The sequence below is a fragment of the Mytilus californianus genome, unplaced genomic scaffold, assembly GCF_021869535.1.
Source record: "Mytilus californianus isolate M0D057914Y unplaced genomic scaffold, xbMytCali1.0.p SCAF_11, whole genome shotgun sequence".
Taxonomy (NCBI): domain Eukaryota; kingdom Metazoa; phylum Mollusca; class Bivalvia; order Mytilida; family Mytilidae; genus Mytilus; species Mytilus californianus.
Window position 1 is genome coordinate 32723985 of NW_026262593.1, and position 20769 is coordinate 32744753.

General features: G+C 31.7%; 1 protein-coding gene across 1 annotated transcript; it reads left to right on the forward strand.

The window, feature by feature from the left end:
• The first annotated feature begins 4418 nt into the window (after positions 1 to 4418).
• LOC127719910 (protein mono-ADP-ribosyltransferase PARP12-like) lies at positions 4419 to 20260 on the forward strand. Its single transcript, XM_052226276.1, has 9 exons — positions 4419 to 4494; positions 5191 to 5976; positions 6720 to 6882; positions 7496 to 7798; positions 8343 to 8526; positions 9346 to 9563; positions 11604 to 11751; positions 12238 to 12368; positions 13745 to 20260. Exons 2-9 carry the CDS (start codon positions 5289 to 5291, stop codon positions 14166 to 14168), a joined length of 2259 nt encoding a protein of 752 aa, XP_052082236.1. The 5' UTR covers positions 4419 to 4494; positions 5191 to 5288; the 3' UTR covers positions 14169 to 20260.
• Positions 20261 to 20769: the final 509 nt, after the last annotated feature.

The following is a 20769-nucleotide window of genomic DNA, read 5'->3' on the forward strand; positions in this document are numbered from 1 at the left end:
TACATAAATACAGAGTCACGTAAAATGGATATAACAAAAAAACAGACTCAACAATAAAAGTAAATATTAATAAATAAAATAATATTAATTGTGTGGTACAAAGTATGACGATATACATAAGTACAGAGTCACGTCAAATGTATATCACAAAAAACAGACTCAACAGTAAAAGTAATATTAATAAATAAAATAATTTTGTCGTTCAAAGTATGACGGGATACATAAGCACAGAGTCACGTCAAATGGATATCTAAAAAAAACCAGACTTAACAGTAAAAGTAATATTAATAAAGATAAATAAAAGAATACTATAACAAGTTATTAAGATGATAAACAACGTCAGTACGCAAAATCTATACTAGAAGCCAAAGGTTGTAAAATAGCCTGAGCGACAACAAGATCAACAATGAAATCAAATTTAGTTATTGAACATCGGTAACTTCTGGCTTTAGCATCCCCATCTTGCCCGAGATCCTCAAGAAAATCACATATCACAGAGTATGCATGAAGAAAAGTGAACAAAGAATCAGACCTACTAGCCCACCTTGTCTCGCATAAGGTCTTCAACATCTGTCGTCTACCCATTTCCGCCTTAACCTCATTTGGGGCAGTACCTAAACTTTCTTTGAATGATGTCAAACGCTTCGCTGAATAATCAAAAGCGAACGCGATCGCCTGCACGGTGTCCATAAGATTTCGAACGAGTGCTTCCTTACAAGCATGCACTATGGCCAAATTAAGATTGTGTGCTTTACAGTGCATATATATGAAGCAAGCGGTACTCTTTCACGTACTCTAGCTTGGACGCCACGATGAGCCCCTGACATATTTGCAGCACCATCGTATCCTTGTGCTCTCATGTTTGCTATGATAACGCCATATTTCTCTAGTTAAGTGAGAAAGTTATCTGATAACGCTTCTCCTGTAGTTTTCTTACCTTTCGCAAAACCTAAGAAATCTTCGTGAATGAGTTTGTCCATCCTATCATAAAATCTAACACAAAGTGAAATTTGTGTTTTGGTGGAGCAGTCGGTTGCCTCGTCCGCGAGAAATGCGAAGTAGCGAGAACTGTTGCATCGGGCAACAATGTCAGATTGTATTTGATCCGCACACAGCATAATAAGTTCGTATTGTATGTCGGGAGACGTATATTTGGTTCTTGGATCGCAATATGCTAAATGGTTAACCAGAACTTCGTTACCCTTTGCCTTGTCGTGAAGAATGGCAATGAAACTGCTGTCCTTCTCCGAATGACCCCTGAGCGCTAAATTCTGTTTGCCACATAACATGATTACTTCAATGATACTCTTTAAGATATTTCGATTTCTTATATGTTTATAGCTTGTAGAAAGTGACTGCAAAATATCTTGTGATTTTTCACTCCTTATACGAATAAATTCCTCCGACGCATAACGTATTCGTGATGCTTAGAGCCCTGTTGCAAGTGACGGCTGATAGACCAACATTGATCCAACCTGTACACGGGGACTGAAACCCGAATGTTTTCTCTTTAGTGTCGGATCTTTGTGAGCCAAATAAAACACAGGGAGCGCAGTATAATGCGTCAAGGGATACATAATACTTCAGCCAAGGATTACCTATCAACCATGACAACTGGCATGCGCGGCCGGTACTCCCAACTATAAGCCTCATGCTAGATGTGTGTGTTTTTTTTTTGCTTGTCAGTTTCAGATGTTTGCCACCCTAACCCCACCCGTCTTTTCAGTCTACTCCGACGCTACTGAGAACTTGAACTCACGTAGTGCATGGCCACGATCGAGCCCAAAATTACCCCACTCAGTGAATTCGCCCCTGGTAGTCCTGTACAAATTCTGGCTAAAGCCTTGAATATTATTGTTTTTGAGAATCATTAAAACATTAAAAACGAAAATCTTAAGTATGCCGAATTGACATGTGCCGATGTCTCTTGCTTCTGTTAACGTAAGTAAGTAAGTGATGAGCTCTCTAACCGACTATCATATAAAAATCATGCAGCTTCATGCAAATACTAACAAATAACAAGAATGTGTCAAAAGTACACGGATGCCCCACTCGCACTATCATTTTCTATGTTTAGTCGACCGTGGTCAAAACTCTAATTTGGCATTAAAATTAGAAAGATCATATCATAAGGAACACGTGTATTAAGTTTCCAGTTGATTGGACTTCAACTTCGTCAAAAAATACCTTAATTGACCAAAAACTTTTACCTGAAGCGGGATAGACGGACGAACGGGCGGACGGACGAACGAACGGACACACAGACCGAAAAACATAATGCCCCTCTACTATCGTAGGTGGGGAATAAAAATAAAAAAGCATGCGAATACAATGAAAGCAAATTATTTTCGACCTCCGAACCTCCATGGTCAATGCACACGCGACAAAATCCTCTATGTGCATTGAATGGGGGAACCAGCAATCACTGAAATATCATAAAATACTAACAAACTAAAAGCATAAATAAATAAATAAATTAAGCACTGGCATTTAATAGCAGAGCAAAAGGCCAGAAATAAAAAGGAAGAAATTTTAGCTATGAGGCACCACTGGATGGAAACGGCACGAACTGCAATTGCATTTTTGACCCCCACACCAGGAATTTATATAATTCCTTAATTGGTCTAAAGAGGTCATAGTTCTGGCCTCATTGGGAAAGGAACTTCATACTTCCTACTGCCTCAAATCTAAAAGATATTTTACCATAACTTGATGTTCTTGGTCTAGGTACCTCAGCAGTGTTAACATACCTGAAATTATATGAACTGTTTTTTCTTTAACAACTAAATCTTGAATAAATAAAGGACATTTTTTATTAATTATTTTAAAGGTATTCAAGGCAAATGAGAGCATTCTACGAGTTTTTAGTGATGGAATGTTGGAAATCTGCAATCCACTAACGAAAACAAAATGGAAATCCCTTTATAAACAATAAGGTGCAGATTTACTGGACCAACAAAATTCTTGATGACTCAAAGATGTACTCAACTCTCCAATATATGAATGAACTCATCACAGAAACCAGGATTGAAATTTTGTATTTGCGCCAAACTTGCATTTCGTCTACAAAAGACTCACCAGTGACGCTGGAATAAAAAAAAGTTAAAAAGGCCAAATAAAGTACGAAGTTGAAGAGCATTGAAATTGTCAAATTGAATATACTATCGGGAAAATACACCCACTGATTACCACAAAGACAGCAAATAATAGAGACATTGTAAGGATTCCTACAAGAATCAAAATCGCAACAGGAACATATATATTTCAATCGAACCGACCTGCATTTAATAAAAATAAAGTTAGCCCGACATGTAAGCTACATGTATATAACAAGAGTCCTGAAATTTTATCACATTTTCTACTGGGGTTGATGGAGATAATAGTGGATAGAGGTAGTGAACTTTTAGCAAAATCTTGCTTTGAAAAGGAAATAGACTTAGTTCAGATAATAGTCAATCCTTTCTATTATACTATAAATAAACGCTATAACGATTTTAATCAAAGTATTGCTTGACAGCTAGAGGTTGTGTGTAGACAGCTTAATAAAAACCTGCACAGTGAAGCGGTATGAACTGCTAATCAAACAACAAAAATGTGACAAGAAAAACAATTTATCATGATGAGTAAATTTAAAGAATATTTTGACATTATGCTGATGATCTGGGTGAGAATCTCCACAGGTTTCATCAGTTTCAATAAAATCAAATAGACAGTTATCAACCAATAATAAATTTGGGTTATTATATGGGTGCATTTATTTGAAGAAAACCGCTGTATTAAATAATTACTGTCTTCATCAAGAGCAGAAATTACATCTTGCAAGGAATTTCCAGATTTTTACAAAGTATTGTCATCAGCATAATCATATAAACTCGGAACATTTTTTTACAAAAAAGAACAAGTCACTTATAAAAACATTAAATAGATCGCCTGAATGGAACCTTGTGATACCCCTTTAAATATGTCAAGCATACCACTTAAATTTTGGTTTACTTTCACACACGGTTTTTGTTTGTTAAATAACAATATAACATATCAAGTGATGATTTTGAAAGACCATAATCTTTAAAAGTCGTGGGGAAGACAGTCGAAAGCTTTTGACAAGTCCATCAAGATAGCTGCAAGGCACAGACACTTGTCTCAGAATTTTTTCACCTATATACCTTAATGTTATATTAAGGTATGTAGGAAATTTTTTTTCTGAGACAAGTGCCTGTGCTGCAAGGTATTTATTTTGGTTTAGGACTAATTTCCAATCTTCAATCACTCTTAATAAAGTTGACTGACATCCAAAGCCTGATCTAAAACCTGCCAAAAAATGGATTGAAGATATTATAAAAGTACTGTACTAATTGTACTTTTATGACATTTTCAAAAAATTTACAAATCCGGAAATAAAAACCCGTCTTTGATTGATATTTAGAAATGATATTCTACTTTCATTTTCAATTCAGGGAAAATGTGCCAGGCCTAAATTTATATAGAATAGAATAGGTATGAGGATAAATACATTATGCATTTTTTTATCAGTAAGTTTCCATACCATTAAATTCGCGATGGATGACAAACTGTATGTTTATACTAAACAAAACGAGAGAAAAAGGTGATGAAACAAACAAAATGCTTTATTTATCATTTCAAGGCCCATCTAGAGCACTAGGATCAATTCAAACCAAAATAAACGAAGGACACGCATTAACCAAGCATACGTTACATGCAAGCAAATATATAAACTGATTAATAAATGATTGAGAATGATAAATATATAGAGGAGACAACTCGAACTAAGAGGGATAACTCTAATTGTAAAAATAACATTTATCTCTTCCTGATTTTCTCAGATACACACTAAATGATGTTTAAAAATATTCTTCATTTGTCATGATCCAGATACATAGTCTAAATGTCTTCTAAATTAAAATTTCTTTATGTTTAATAACATTTGTAATAAATTTTCCCATAATTCATATTTTGGTCCTAGGCCTAGGGACACTGAAAACATTCGTTGAAACATATCCTTCAGGAAACCATTGAAATTGTGCATGCTTTGCAATAGAAGATAAATATCTCCTTGTTGGACACTATAATGTGGATATGAAACAACTTATATTTTTACTTATATAATTTTATTTGTTTTGAAGTAGCAAACCGCACTTTTACCATATATTTTCTTTTTTTTTTACTTTGCAGTGAAAATAAAACAACTGGTAATGTAAACCAAATGTTATAAAATCTTGTCAAGATGTGTATGGGTCCAATAGATTTATAATTTGACAGCTGAAGGGAACATGGCTTACTACATACCCCCCAGTCAGTTAAACAGAGGACCAGCCATAACAGATAATGCAGATGTTCAGATCATTAAACAATGTGTTCGATATTTGTCAGCGTCCAATGGAAACACTGAATCTGAACAAAATTTACAGGCTGCAATAGAACAATGTCTTGGAAGAAAATTCTCTGCATCATTGATTCCATTCTTAAAAAGTTATCCAAAGAATTTTGAAATTGAAACAGATGGAAGGAACAGTTTTATCAGTGCTTTGACCAAGTTAGAACTTTGTCCTACACATTGCTCAGGTCGTGGGACATGTAGAGGATCTCCTATTTGTGACAAACTCCACATTTGTAAGTTTTATTTATTGTCAAATTCCTGTCATGTAGCTAAAGCAGGCAAACTTTGTGCGTTTGGACATGATCTAACCACAGCACATAACAAGGCATTGCTCAGGGATAATTTTATGGATGAACTGAGATTAGAAGATTTACGGAACCTATTCAGAAGTATAAAGAGTAGATGTCCGATGACAACGCCACAAATTTGTAAATTCTATAATGTAGGGAAAGGATGTTCTAAAGACATGAGAGGGCAGCCTTGTCCATTTTTACACCTGTGTAGATTCTATATCAGTGGAACCTGTAAATTTGGAAAAGGATGTAGAAGGAGTCATGACCTTCTAAACCAACAGGTCAAAGGTAAAGTGACATGATTTATTTTAAAATCTACATTGTAAAGTTGCATATTCCTTTCTACAAGATTACAAATTTTGTTTTTTTAAAGATGACTTATATTATTTACATTTTGTACCTCAGTGTTGCTTTAACAATTCTGGAGGTTTTTTTATGTGAAAATGTAACTTGTGTTTGGAATTATTTTAATAAACAGATGATATAACATGTATTAATTAAAGTGAATAGTGCTTTGTTAATTTATGTTGATCATTGTAATTTTGCTAAATTTCTTCTGTTACCTATTCTAACATCGGACTCAGACTTCTTTTAAACTGAGTTTTACTGAGCATATTGCTGTGTTGTATTTTTATTCCACATTGGCTAGAGGTATAGGGGGAGGGTTGAGATCTCACAAAACATGTTTAACCCCATCACATTTTTGCGCCTGTCCCAAGTCAGGAACCTCTGGCCTTTGTTAGTCTTGTATGTTTTTTTAGTTTTGGTTCATTTATAATTGTTTTCGAGTTTAGTGTGACGTCCATTTTCGCTGAACTAGTATACATTTTTTTAAGGGGCCAGCAGAAGCCCGCCTCTGGGTGCAGTATTTTCTCACTGTGTTGAAGACCGATTGGTGGCCTTCGGCTGTTTTCTGCTCTTTGGTCAAGTTGTTGTCTCTTTGACACATTCCCCGTTTCCATTCTCAATTTTATGAAGTACCATCAGATAAATATACCTGTATTTAATGAACAAATGTTTCCTTATTACAGTTCTTCTAGAAAAATATGGCATAAGTACACGTAGGAGTCCTAAGGAAGTTTTAGCTGACCTACAAGAGTGTGGAGTATCACAGTTTGAAGACGACAGTGATTCTGGAAGTGTGCAGTCAGCTACTGGAAGACAAACAACGTCGAGATTTCAGAACATGAAAAGGTTTGTACATTCTTCACAATTCTGCAGTAAAGATGTAAAAATAAATCTAGATGTGTTGTAAATGACATTGAAACAGAGACCAAACATAATCAGAATGGATATTTAGGTTTTAAGTGTTTTTCCTAAAAAGTTTACACCTCCATCCTTTGGAATTTAAATTCTTTATTTTTCTCTAAATAACATAACTTTTAAAATTTATTACCACCAGCCTTTTAGTCACTCTTCACTTCATGTGTACCTCACCTTATGATTGAATTCAATTTCTTAATGGGTATGATATAAAAACATTATATATGAGGTGGCAGCAGGGGGTAACAAAAAAGGTTTCAATCTCCTCTTTGAAGGTCAATGTCACAAACTTAGTTTAGAGTTACTACAGTTAGGTCCATTTTAAAAATTATGCCTGTTTCTGAGTTCTACTTGGATAACCAAGGTTTTTTATTTGACCTTATATTGTATGGTAAGCTTTAGCTGCCATCATCAGTGATCAATCCACAGTCTTATGAAAAAATGATACCAGTCATGAAAAGTTAAATATAACTTAAGTACTAACATTTAAAATTTGTTTTGAAAATTTATACAAGAATATATTTTCTATTTCTTTTCATTGAAGGTTCAATTCCAATCCCAACCTTCTTGGCGGTATGACCAATCTATCATTAGCTGGTGAAATAGATACTGCTGATCCTTCTACACAGTCAATGTCGATGGAAATATGTATTTACCATCTAAGGGGGAAATGTGGATTTGGTAAAAATTGTCGTCGACACCATAAAGATTCCATGTATCATTGGCAATTTAGACAGCAAGGTGGCACTTCAGATGAATCTTGGACTGACTTTAGACCATCAGCGAGCTTTGACCTTGAACTGAACTTCAGTGATGTTGAAAAAGAAATATGTTATATTCAATTTAGGTATAAATATTTATAAGACTCTTTCAATGATGATGAGTTAGATGCTAAGTTTTAAAAGAAAGGAATACATTTATAATTGTATAATACTGAAAAATCATTTTGGCTTTAGAAAAATGCTCCTGCAATTTAAAAATGCAGAAATATATGAAATATGCATAAAAAGCATAATTCTACATAAAAGAATAATATGGCGAGTAAGTATACATTAATTTTGGAAGACTTTATGAAATAACTACCGGTATATATTTTAGTAAATTATTGATAAAACATTCTGCCAAAAAGTATCGGGAGTTTGTAAAGCAATGAAAAAGTATGTTGTATAAAATTAGTTCCAAGATATGAAATTTTGATCTTTAGTACATTCGTTATTGAGTTTTAAAGTATTCTAGAACTCAAATGGACTTTACATTAAACATTTGTCTGGTTTGCTATCTACAAAGTTTAATGTTGATTTTATTGAAGCAAAAGCCTTAACAGCTAATTTCGCTTTGAATTCAATTCTTGCAAAAGTTTATAATATATTCTACAACAATATGTCTTGCAGTAAACAACATGTATTACAAGTTGACTTTGGGAAGATGATTGGTGAGATGAAGGGATCACCCACACTCGATGTTAGACGACTCACGACAGAATCATCAGCAGTACAGAAGTTCCAACCATTAGCTACAAAGTGGAGATGGTATTGGAAAGACCAGACAAATAAATGGATCATTTATGGAGGGCAGGTTAGTTTTTGCTTAGCATTAAATGCGGTACCTATACATTCATAATAATTGCAGGCTATCAGTTATAAGGAGAAAACTAGATTCCATAAATTTTATCAACCTTTTTAAATATGTAACCTTCTAACTCTTGAAAGACAACATTTTGTGTATTGATTAAGAGCGAACCAAAAAAACACATCATGCATTGTCATGGGGTAAAAAGCTGCATCTTACCAATTGTTAACCAATATTAGCATTATCAATTGCATCTTTAGGTGAATCAAGGGTATTCAATCTTTATACGAGAAATACCTGATTTTTTCATATTTTAAATTTTCTAAGTAAGGAGATCAAAAAACAGGGGGCCATTGTTCATCTTATCTCAAATTGCCTCTTAAAAATAGCATGGGTTTTTTTATACTTTAAAAAATCGAGGTGTTGACGTATTCAAGTTACGATAAAGAAAAATGTATGTACGATTTTGCTCAAATTTTTCATTGAATGAACAAGCTGAAGCAAAGCTTAGTAGAATAACCTTAATACCCTTAAAAAATGTAGGATACTGATGAGTTAAGAAAATATTTCACTTTTAAAGCAAATATATTAATAGAAATTTTGGCAGTTAAGGGGAGATAATTTATGTCTACATGGAATGAAATTAAAGAATCATTAACTAATAAGACCTAAAATTAAAAAATAACAAATTTCCCAAAGGAGGAGGCATTATAAAGCCACTTACTTGGTTTAAAATAACCAAAAAGTGTTCTAAATCTACAAAATCCTTCATGATCATTTAAATTTTACAGTTTGTTAAAAATTACTTGTGTTTGTTTTTAATAGAACGAGACAGGTTACAAAGCCATGATTGACAGTGAAAGTTTGGAGCAACACTACCAAGAAAATCCAATAGGACAAATGAAATTTGCAACAATGGGTCATGAGTATATCATGGACTACCAAAAAATGGTACAGAAAAATGTAGTTCATAAGACAGAGAGAAAAGTGAGAAGACGTCCAACATTGGTTCAGGCAGCGGAAATAGAGAAAAGGAAAAAGAAGTATGACATCTTACATTCTAAAGACCTATTATTAAAAAATAACAAATTTCCCAAAGAAGGAGGAATGATAAAGCTACTTTTTTGGCCCCTTGAATTTAAATAACCAAAATGTGTTATAAATCTACCAAATGCTTCAGATGATCATAAGACAATAGCCACTAGTCCTAAGCCTAGTTACTAGTGAAAAATTGGTTTCAGCCTAGGGAAAATGTTTAAAATATTGGTTTAATTATTTTCTTGATATGAGCTTTCGGGCTGTTAGGTATCAAAGTTTTTGGCACAGTCTGATCTTATGCAGTTTTCATGCCACTTCACTTATTTATAGAAGGTTAAAGTTATTTGGCACAGTCTGATCTTATGCAATTTTCATTGGCATTGTTATAATATTGTCATGGGTAGCACGTGCAGTCATAGCTGTTGCATTTTATTAGGAAAGAAAACTTAATTTTGGAATTTCTTGCAATTGTTTTCTGCCAATCAAAATTACAGAATCTTATGAAACAGCTTTGTAATGTTGTTATTTTAAAATGAAGGAAGGACAGTCCTCCCATTTAAGCTTACATAATTTGGCTCAAAGGGCTAATGTGAGCTTTCTTTTCTCATTTCTAAGTCATCTCTAGGACTAGGTTAATAACACAGTAATAAAATATCATTTTTAAACAAAATTCTGTGGTGAGAAATGCAAGAAATTACATTTTGAAGGAATAACACTGCATTTTTGCTGCTTTTTACTTACATTTTATACATTTTTAGATCTTTTTAATAATCTTTTAATTGATTGTATCTCTGAAGAATGAATGCTACAGGTAATTATTTTTCTATTATCAGATGCAGTTCAACAAGGTCTAAATGCTTACAAAATTTCATAAAAATCTGAAACACGGCCCAAATATGTAAACTTTGGAATAAAAAAATGTAAAATTGTTTTGAGTCTTTACCATGTTCAAAGATTATATTGTGTTTAAAATAACACTTACCTAATCAAACTTACTATGGAACAATAATATCAGTGGAGTGGGCTTTAATTCTTTTTATTGGGTCCTTCAGTTCTGTATTCTGTTAATTGTTAAAGCCATTTTTCTCTATGCTTTATTTTTTGGTCCATTATTCTCTATTCTATACTATATATTTTTGCAGCCCATTAATCTCTATTCTTTATAGTTTTGGTTAATTTTTTTCTATGCTTTATTTTTTCACCCTGTATTGTGTATTTTACTCCCATGATTCTCTATTTTGTAGACCCTATCCAGACCCTCTTTTATTTTGTCTGATAATATTACAATTGTTTAATTTTTAAATGAATAATAATTTGTAGACTTTCAACACTGATAAAAGAAGTTACTATTGTATGACAGTCCAATGAAATAAAATGATAAAGAAAGAAACTTAACAATTACTGTGGATGCATTATTTTTCGTGGGTACCAATTTTCGTGGATTGAGGAAAATTTGCATTTTTTTGCATATTTAATTTTGTGGTTTTGCCATAGTCTGCATGTATTCCAATACTAATATGTATTATCCAATGAACATTAAAATTTGTTGTTCCTTTGTACTCACGAAATCCAAGAATATTGGTATCCAACAAATAATAATAAATACACAGTATAAGGAAAATAAGTTGCAATGACGGACAGTTTTATATGTACATGTACCGTCATATTCTGGTAGGGAATAGGCATTTCAATAGAAAATTGTAGGTTTCAAAAATTTTAAATGTACCAACCTGTTACTTATTTGATATTCACAAACAGATTAGAAGCATCATGTCCACCATTTTAAGTTTAGTAAGCTAGTATGAAAATTCAGGTTTGACATTATGATAGTAAAATTGTTAACTGTCTTTTAACGATTCAAAAGTTGACGAAGAGCATGAAAATATTGATTGATTGATTGTAGTTGTTTAACTTTACTTTCTATACTTTTGTTGAACTTATCAGGGACTATTTTTTTTTCTTATAGTGTAAGAAGACAAAATCAAACGTTTATATTCACTCTGTTTTAAAAGGCAATTCACAGATCTCTTATTTTTGTATTATAGATCAGCTGATACTGGGAATACCAAGACCACAGCTACTTCATTGGTTGTTCATGCACCACTTGACAACAATCCACTATCCTATATACCACTCCATTGGTCATTTGATAGACAAAAAAGTCCAGCAGAAATCAGCGATCATTTTCACATGGTATGTTTTAGTACTCTTTTGCCATCAACTTGAACTGAAAACTGATGGTTAATGGGAAAAAATTCAAAACAAATTTAAAAAAGCTGTCTTTAATCTTTTCATAGTTTATTCCCATGGTGATTTAGGAAAAATCTGATTTGTCACTTGGTGATACTCCCGTTAATTTTAATTTGTATATTGTAGCCTGCTGGAAAAATCTGCTTAAGTTTACCTCAAATAAGTTGAATATGATAATAAATGAATCTTAAACACTTCACAAGTGTTTAAATATTCCAAAAATCATTAAAAACAAATTCAGAAGTGTTATTTGTCATTTAAAACAGGAAATTAATAAAGTATGTGTAAATCACCAACAAGTTTAGTGCCAGTGTGCAGAAATCCCATCTTCTAAGGTAAGCAGAAAAATGAATCTAGGTTTAATGCCTTTATTTACTTTTAAAAAGGGCCAAATCAACAAAGTGAGTTGATTTTCCTTTATAATTGTAGGCAGCATGTTCTAAAAAAAGTGATGAATATAAGAAGATGAAAAAGTTTTTCTATGCCACCATGCCATCAACAGCTGAAATAGTACAGATAAAGAGAATAGAAAATGGGGAACTATGGATTAACTTTGTTAGGTTTGTAATATTTATAAGAATAAATGATGAAATACTCCATCTCTTACATTAATTGTGGTCTAAGAAAGGGATTGCTGCGATATAGACTTTTTGTGCTGAGACTGTATAAAGCAACCACCAATCAATCAAAGAAAAGGGTAGGTAAGCGCACACAAAAAATCTGGATAAACACCAACATATTTTGTGTCTGTACCAAAACAGGCCATATGAACCATATGTTATACCTAGTTAATGGTCATTGTTTTATGTCTATTTTTCTGATTTATTTGGTGTTGGTGTTTTGTAGTGTCTATTGTATTGCCAATGTTTTTTTAATTCCAGTCATACTTGATTGACATGCTGCGTCAAATCTTTTAAGTGGAAGCTCTCAAGGTCTGTTGAAAAACATGCCATACAAATCTAACTCCCAAATAATATGTACTTGGTGGAAAAACTAAACATGTCATACAAATCTAACTCCCAAATAATATGTACTTGGTGGAAAAACTAAACATTTCATACAAATCTAACTCCCAAATAATATGCACTTGGTGGAAAAACTTCAGATACCTTTAATAAAAACTGACATTTGTTAATTATTAAAATTGTATAAAAATTTCTGAAGCTTTTTAAGTGTAAATTGACCAGCAGTTCACCAACTTAATATAAAGTTCTTTTGACTTTGAATCAGTTTAATACCAGTTATTTAGTTACCCATCTATAAAATCAGACAAAAGTTATGTTTATAAATCTAAAATCAAAATGATAACCACTATTAACTTGTTCAAGGAAATAAAAGATGACATATAATTTTAAGGCTGTGTCAAATATGTGTGTCTTAAATGTACTCTCTAGTATTATATTATACCTAACTCTAGAACCGGAGGCTATATTGCACTCACCTTGTTTGTCAATCCCTCCATTTGTTCATCTATCTGTTGGTCTGTTTTTCCAAACAAATATTGAATAACACTTTTTTTTCATCTACTACTGAACAGAATGACTTCATATTTGATCAACAGCTTGACAATGAATAGTTGTAGTGTATGGGCTCTTCTGGGATGTGTCAGACGTCTACTGTCTGTTTGTTGATACTCTGAATTTACAATATGTTGAATAAATTTTAAATATTTGTTCACACAATTCTCCAACATTACTAAACAGAATGACTTCATATTTGGTCAGCAGATTAGCAGTGATGAGATCAGATCTCTCCGATATCTATTTCCTGTTTTTCTGATATTTTGAATCACAAGTATTGATATGCTTAGCATGACAACACATGCATTCTTGTTCCTTTGAATATAAACCAATGAGTGGATGAATTTTTTAAATTGAAAATTCGAACATATATTCTTTAAAGGAAAATTGTGAAATCACTGATTTTATACTTGCAGCAAAAGAGAGAAAATGAAAAGAAAGAAGAAAGAAGAAGACATAGCTGAGTTAGAGTTATTCCATGGAACAAACGAAAAGTTCATTAATGCTATTAGTAAGCAAGGATTTGATTTCAGATTTAGTGGAAGCAAGACAGGAAATAAATATGGTAAAGGTAGCTACTTTGCTAAGTATGCTAAGACAGCCGATAGCTACACTGATTTTGGTGTCAAGAAACACATGTTTGTAGTACGTGTATTACCCGGTGATTATGCCCCTGGGAGTTCGTCATTTGTTCGACCTCCACCAAGAAACCCCAGTGATCCTTTTGAATTATATGACTCCTGTGTTGACAATTTACAGAATCCAATCATATATGTGATATTTACTTTTGATCAGGTTTATCCTGAATACATTATAGAATATAGAAAATTAGGAATTTAATTCAAAACACAGTTTAAGTGGAATGAAACTATGGTTAAATTTCAGTGTTCAAGGAACAGTTAGATTAGAGATCTGTGTCACAAAGTTGAATTTTTATAGTTATGTATCTGATTTACTGTTTTTACAAACATATTAATCTGGCCAAAATTCAGTTTTTATCCAGATCTGTTTTCTAAATTTTTATTTGTTTAAAAGCTTGTTATGTTATGGATTATAATTTGTTTTGTTTTGTGTTAGCATGTTTATGAAAATTCTATTTTAATATCAAAAGACTAGTGGCGTTAAGGTTGGTTTTGCTTTGACAAGAAAATAAAGTTTTTGAGAACTATTTCAAATTTGCACATAATGTTTAGAAATGTGTAAAATCAAGAATTATAAATGAAATATTTTATGTAGTCACAATTACATCATAATGTACCAATTTCATGAAAACGATAAAAAGCTGCAGAATTTATGCAGTTTTCCGTTGTTATTTCCTTTCTGGAGATATTGTGCTCAGCCAAGAAACAGCAAAATAATTTAAGAGAAGCTTCATTATAACTATGGACATTATTTCACCAAATATAAAGTTGTTTGTTTGGTGTGCAAATACTTTTCAAATCTAACATATACTTAAAAGTTGCTGTAAAACAAGGAAAATCATGAAATTTTGTCATGGTTACTTTAAAACCTAAAGGTCACCAGGCAAGTGATATTTATCTGTTAAATTATTTCAGCCAAACGTCAGAGGAAGGGACTTGAAACAACTTTCAGGGTGTTTGAGAAAACTTTTTATATTTGAATAAAAATTTTATTTTAGTAACAGAAATATGGGCATCTAAAAGGACATTATAAAAATGTTTAACACATGACAAGGCACTCTCGAATAATTGATTTGTTTTGTTTATAATTAGAAAGGCCATGTGCACAGAACATGCAGACCTTGCTAAGTGATGAACCGGTGAATTAAATAATATCTCAGGGTAACATGAATGAGGGTCTGGATGGGGGTCTTTCAGATCTCTATTCTTTAAATTTTCAAGTCATTTTTCTCTATTCTTTATTTTTTGCCCATTATACTCTATGCTTGATCTTTTTTGTCTATTTTTGTCTATATTTGTTTATCCTTTACATTATTTATCCTGTATTCTGCACTTTTTTTTCCATTATTCTCTATTCTGCAAACCACATCCAGACCCTCATACAGAGTTGAATTTCATCTAATGACATTGATTCTTTTGATCAGCACATATATTTGAATTTTAGTTTTTCTCATGGTGATGCAGAATTTCACTGATACACTTTTCCCTAAACCTCTTTTTCTAATTGCTTCATAGTTTTCATGTAATTTGTTTCCACTAAAATCAAGCAATATAATGCTGTTACTTTTAGCTTGAATATTGTTAACACACACATACACACACGTTTTTCCACAGAAAATGATTTGATAAATATTTTATAATTCTTACAAGATAGATATATTGCAGAAATTCAAACATATATGTGAAGCATAAATTTATTCCAATATTAAAGATTTTTTTGGAATTTTTTTTTCAATTGGACAATTTTTAAAAGTGGATTGCAAAATCTTTTTTTCCTGAACCACAGAGCCAAGGGGAATTTGGGCTCTACCAGTTAACATAACTAATAATTTAGCTTTAATGCTAAAGAGTCAGAACAACATATGTAGTTGAAACCTTTGATTTTTAGTTTAGAGACATCATGCACACAAAGTAAATTTGATTTTTAGTTTAGAGACATGCACACAAAGTAAATTTGATTTTTAGTTTAGAGACATGCACACAAAGTAAATTTATAAGAGAATGCAATGGATTGTAATTGTTGCAATGTGATTTTCAAGTTTTCAATTTTAGTTATTTTAAAATATATAAATACCTTTTTATTGTTCTATTACTGTAGATTTAGGAATTATTGCGTGCATTTTTTATTGCGATTTTGTCATTTTGGACTAAAATGCGTTTTTAATTTTTTGCGATATTGAGAAAAATCCTGTTTAATTCATATATAAAATTTTCAAAATGAGATTTTGAATTATTGCGATTATAACCCTGTTGCATTTTTCGCAATAATAAAAACATCACAAAAATTTCTGAATTTACAGTATTTTATTGATCATAGTTTTTGTCATTGAAGGAATTTGGTGTCGTTGGCAGAGTTAAGTTATAGCTAGCTATAAAACCTGGTTTAATCAACCATTTTCTACATAAGGAAATGTCTGTACCAAGTCAGAAATATGACGGTTGCTTTCCATTCGTTTGGTGTATTTGAGCTTTTGATTTGGCCATTTGATAAGGGACTTTCTGTTTTGAATTTTCCTTGGAGTTCAGTATTTTTGTTATTTTACTTTTTTTAGTGCCAGTTAAGTATTCATTTCATTAAGATATGAGTTCTTCCCAAGGAAGGCAGAGAATTTTAAATTAAAGTGCACCACAAATGTTTACACTTCATATAGAATTTTGTTATTAAATTAAATTTTGTTTATTCAGAATTAAAAAAAAATCATGATTTATTTTTCATTTCCTACCACTGGGTTAGTGATTGTAACTATCAGATAGTCTTACCAGCCTAGCACAATACAAACATTAGAAAAATTAAAATACAAAAATTATGTAAAACTGCTCTATGAAGGTTGGTAATTTTAACATATTCTTTCATGTAAAACAAAACTTCCATGAAGTTTAAAAAAAAACCCAATATTACTGACATATTTTTATTTTTCCCTATTGCAAATGTATCAAAGCCTTTAGATAAACTAACCTGGCTATTATATTGCCAAAAATACCAGTGTTAGAAAATTGTCAAGTGGTTACCAAATCTCAATGACATTTTGAATCCTTTGTCTTTCAAATGAGCAATACAATGTGAAACAGTATTGACGCCCCTTAAATTCTGAAAATATTTTACATGAGCAAATTGCAACCAAACAATCCAACTATTATATTATAGGTTTTGGGGTTATTTTTTGTCGATCAGTATAATGAGTGTCATAAGTATAAAAGTTTGACATAAGTCGTACCATATCAAGCAGTATTAAACTACTTTGGAACTCTGGGTTTAATTTTAAAATGATATTTGTTTAGCCTCCTGTCTTTATGAAGTGTGCAAATGCCTTCATCATTGATCCTTTACATTTTTCACATGTTTAGGTCTTATACATCCCTGGCTTTCAAAATGTTTGGATTTGAGCATTCCTGATGAGGATAGATACAGGAAAAGAGGTTGGAGGCACAAAATTTATGAAGTGGGTTTGTTTTTCATTTTCTAGCACTGGATCTATACCACTGCTGGTGAACTGTAAGTCCCAGAGGGTATCACAGTGGTCATGGCTGACATGATTTTTAACAAACTTTTCTGAAATTATAAGTCGATAGATTAAGAAATTATTGAAAAACTCTGGTTCCATTACTCCCTCAACAAAGTTGACACAATTAATAAAGTGATATTTCATTTACAAACCGGTTTAATCTTTTGAAGTGAAATAGAGGCATTTAAGTTTAGGTCTTTTTATTCTATTCATGTAATTCAATTGTGTTTAATGTTGTTAGATTATTTCCATTGTAATTAAATTAGAATCAATGTACTTAAATTATTTTCAATGTAATTCACTATTGTATTCAATGTAATTCACTATTGTATTCATTGTTATTCAATTAAATTCATTGTAATTCAATTATTTTAATAAATTCATTGTAATTTAATTGTTTTCATTGGGATTCAATTGTTTTCATTGTTATTCAACTGTTATCAATGTAATTCATTTAATTATTTTTGTTTTATTGGGATTATTTGTAATTTGTAATATACATGTTATTACTAATATATTGCAGTATGCAAAAGTATATTTATGAATACATGTATTATGCATCATGACACTGCTATATTTTACAGCTGATAGATAGTGATCATTTAATCTGATCATTCATTTAACCATCTACACTTTATATGCAAATTATACTAAATTCTATTTCAATGAAACTCTCAGAATCTGAAGTATAGTATGGCAATGTGAACTTTGTTTTATTTGTAATTTTTCATTCCAGTTTTTTGGGGGGTGTTTCTCATAGAAAAACATGAACTTTGACGTATAAAAATAGGAGCAATCATACTCAATCACACACTTTTGTCGACTTAATACCATTGAACACCTATTTTTTCTCAAATATCTAAAATAGACTTTGTCATATATGTACAAATGGGGAGAGTAGATATGAATTTATAAGCTCTGCTGAGTTTTTAACTGCATACTAATTTTCATAAATTTCATGGTCAACCTCATACATTAAATACTTTGACACATTCCCTATTTTCATTCTCAATTCTACTATATTAAATCATCTACAAGGTGTTAAAAATTTGTTTTAGTCCTAAAATAGACTTTGTTATATCTATACAATTGTGAAAGACGGGGACTCGGTGGTCAAGTGGTCTAAATAGTCAAACTACTGTACCACTAACCTGTCAACACTTAAGGTATGACTTTGAACCCCGCACGTAGCAGGTGTGGTCAACTCTAATCTTAATTGACTAGGATTGACACCAATCAATCAATCAATGGGGGAGATTAGATATGGATTTATAAGCCATGCTTAGGTTTGAATTGCTTACTAATTTTCATGAATTTCTTGGTTAAATACATACCTTAATTTCTAGATTAAATGATCTACAAGGTGTTATTAAACACCATTTTTGAGTTCCAGAATTTTGAAAGCCTGAAGGATTGGCCCAATGATGTTTAATCCAACATTGTAACATTTTGAAAGTACAAGAAACCTTTTATTTTCTGTAAATTTTCACAGACTTGTTAGTGGTGAATAAAGGAATAATCCCTAATAAATATAAAAAGTTATGTATCATTGAAAAATAACTTCGTCTCAGATGGTACATAATAGCTATACAAACCACCATGAATCTGGATCATGTTAATATTTATGTATGTATTAATGACAATCATATTCATGATACTTGTAAGTGCAATATGGTTCTGAAAGGAGGCAATGGACATTTAATTAGGTCTTGAAGGGTTAATTTAATAAAATTTGTTTTCTCAATTTACTACCACATGTAGTGTGTGCTTAAGGATGCTTTATCCATGTAGTGCCATTAAAAATATTTCCCCACTAATCCCTACTTTTCTTTTGATAATTTTATTACATATAGTTTTAAAAGCCATATTTGGAAATCCTGGTTATTTTTTCATATTTTTTGAAAGAAAAAGGGTGTCAATGTTAAATGTATGAAAAGTCAAGAGAGAATTATTTCCTGTCAAATTTTCAATGGCATATATCTTGAAAACAAGCACACAGACCCTTCATTTTTTTCTGCTTTTTTATTTCCTTTATTTATATACTATTAATTTATATACAGTCTTTTAAAAACCTTGTTATTTTGAAACAAGAGTAGCGAACATCCTTAAAAGATGTTGTTCACAATATTTCGTTCAAATACATATAAATGTACAATTCTAGTTTACAATTTATGTTCCATTCATCCTGATGGCTAGGATAGGTATAATGAAGCTTCATTTATTTTATATTTTAGGAATATATGTGCTTGTTGCAAATTTTATCTGACAATAAAATACAAATATGCAATTCAAACAAGTTGAGATTGTTCTTGAACCAGCTTAGACTTAGGTAAGCTGTTTCCGGCAGCAGTGTCGTCAACAATTTGTTAAAGTTTGTGATTAGGTCAGTTAAAGGGGAACCACTTATGGTAAATCAATGATGTTTGGTATGCAGTTGTATAAACATTGGCACATTTCATTTCCATTGAGATTTTTAAGCCCTGCTTCCTCCTCAGCCATGAATAATTGACTTTTTTTTTCATAGTTTGCATGTTTAAGTTTGTGAGACATATCTTATTTCCACTGAAATTATTTGGCACTCATGTACCTTCAGTAACAGTTCATTGACTTTGAATATTTTGCATATTTGCAAGTTAAAGTATTGCTGTTTTAATCTTAACATTTATTTTACTATCAAATTACATACAGGCGAGACATCTTTATGTCAACAGTTTGTTTTATCATTTTATGTATTGTCAACATTTGTAAATTCATTTTAACAAAACTATAGATTTAATGAGAACAATGACCAAGCTCATGTGATTCAATGACCCCTAGGATTATACAAGATCTGGATATTTGTGTATATCTGCTGATAAACCCTTCTCATCAGCCTTTTACATAATATTGATCATTAGATTTCAGTGCAATTTATTGCATAGATTTCGTTAAACAAGAATTCATCTCACTTTGAAAATAAACCTTTTAAACAGAGGCAACAACAGTGTTGTAGCTAAAATCACCATTCTTGAGAAACCAACAATTAGCGGCATAGGAGGCAATACCTTAGTGCCAAGATACTACTTGAGACTGGACAGATTAAGGCCAAACACGACTGGGAAAAGCGTTTCCAACATTTAAAATGCAAAAAGATGAATTTTATACATGATATGTTGCAAAGCACAAGGAACAAAAACTGCATACATATGATTATGAAAATGTGTGTTATTTAATCCTCAACTGGTCCTTTAAATGACCATCAAGATAAGGTTATATAAAAATAATACGATATTGCTGAAATTTCAGTCGACTCCATTT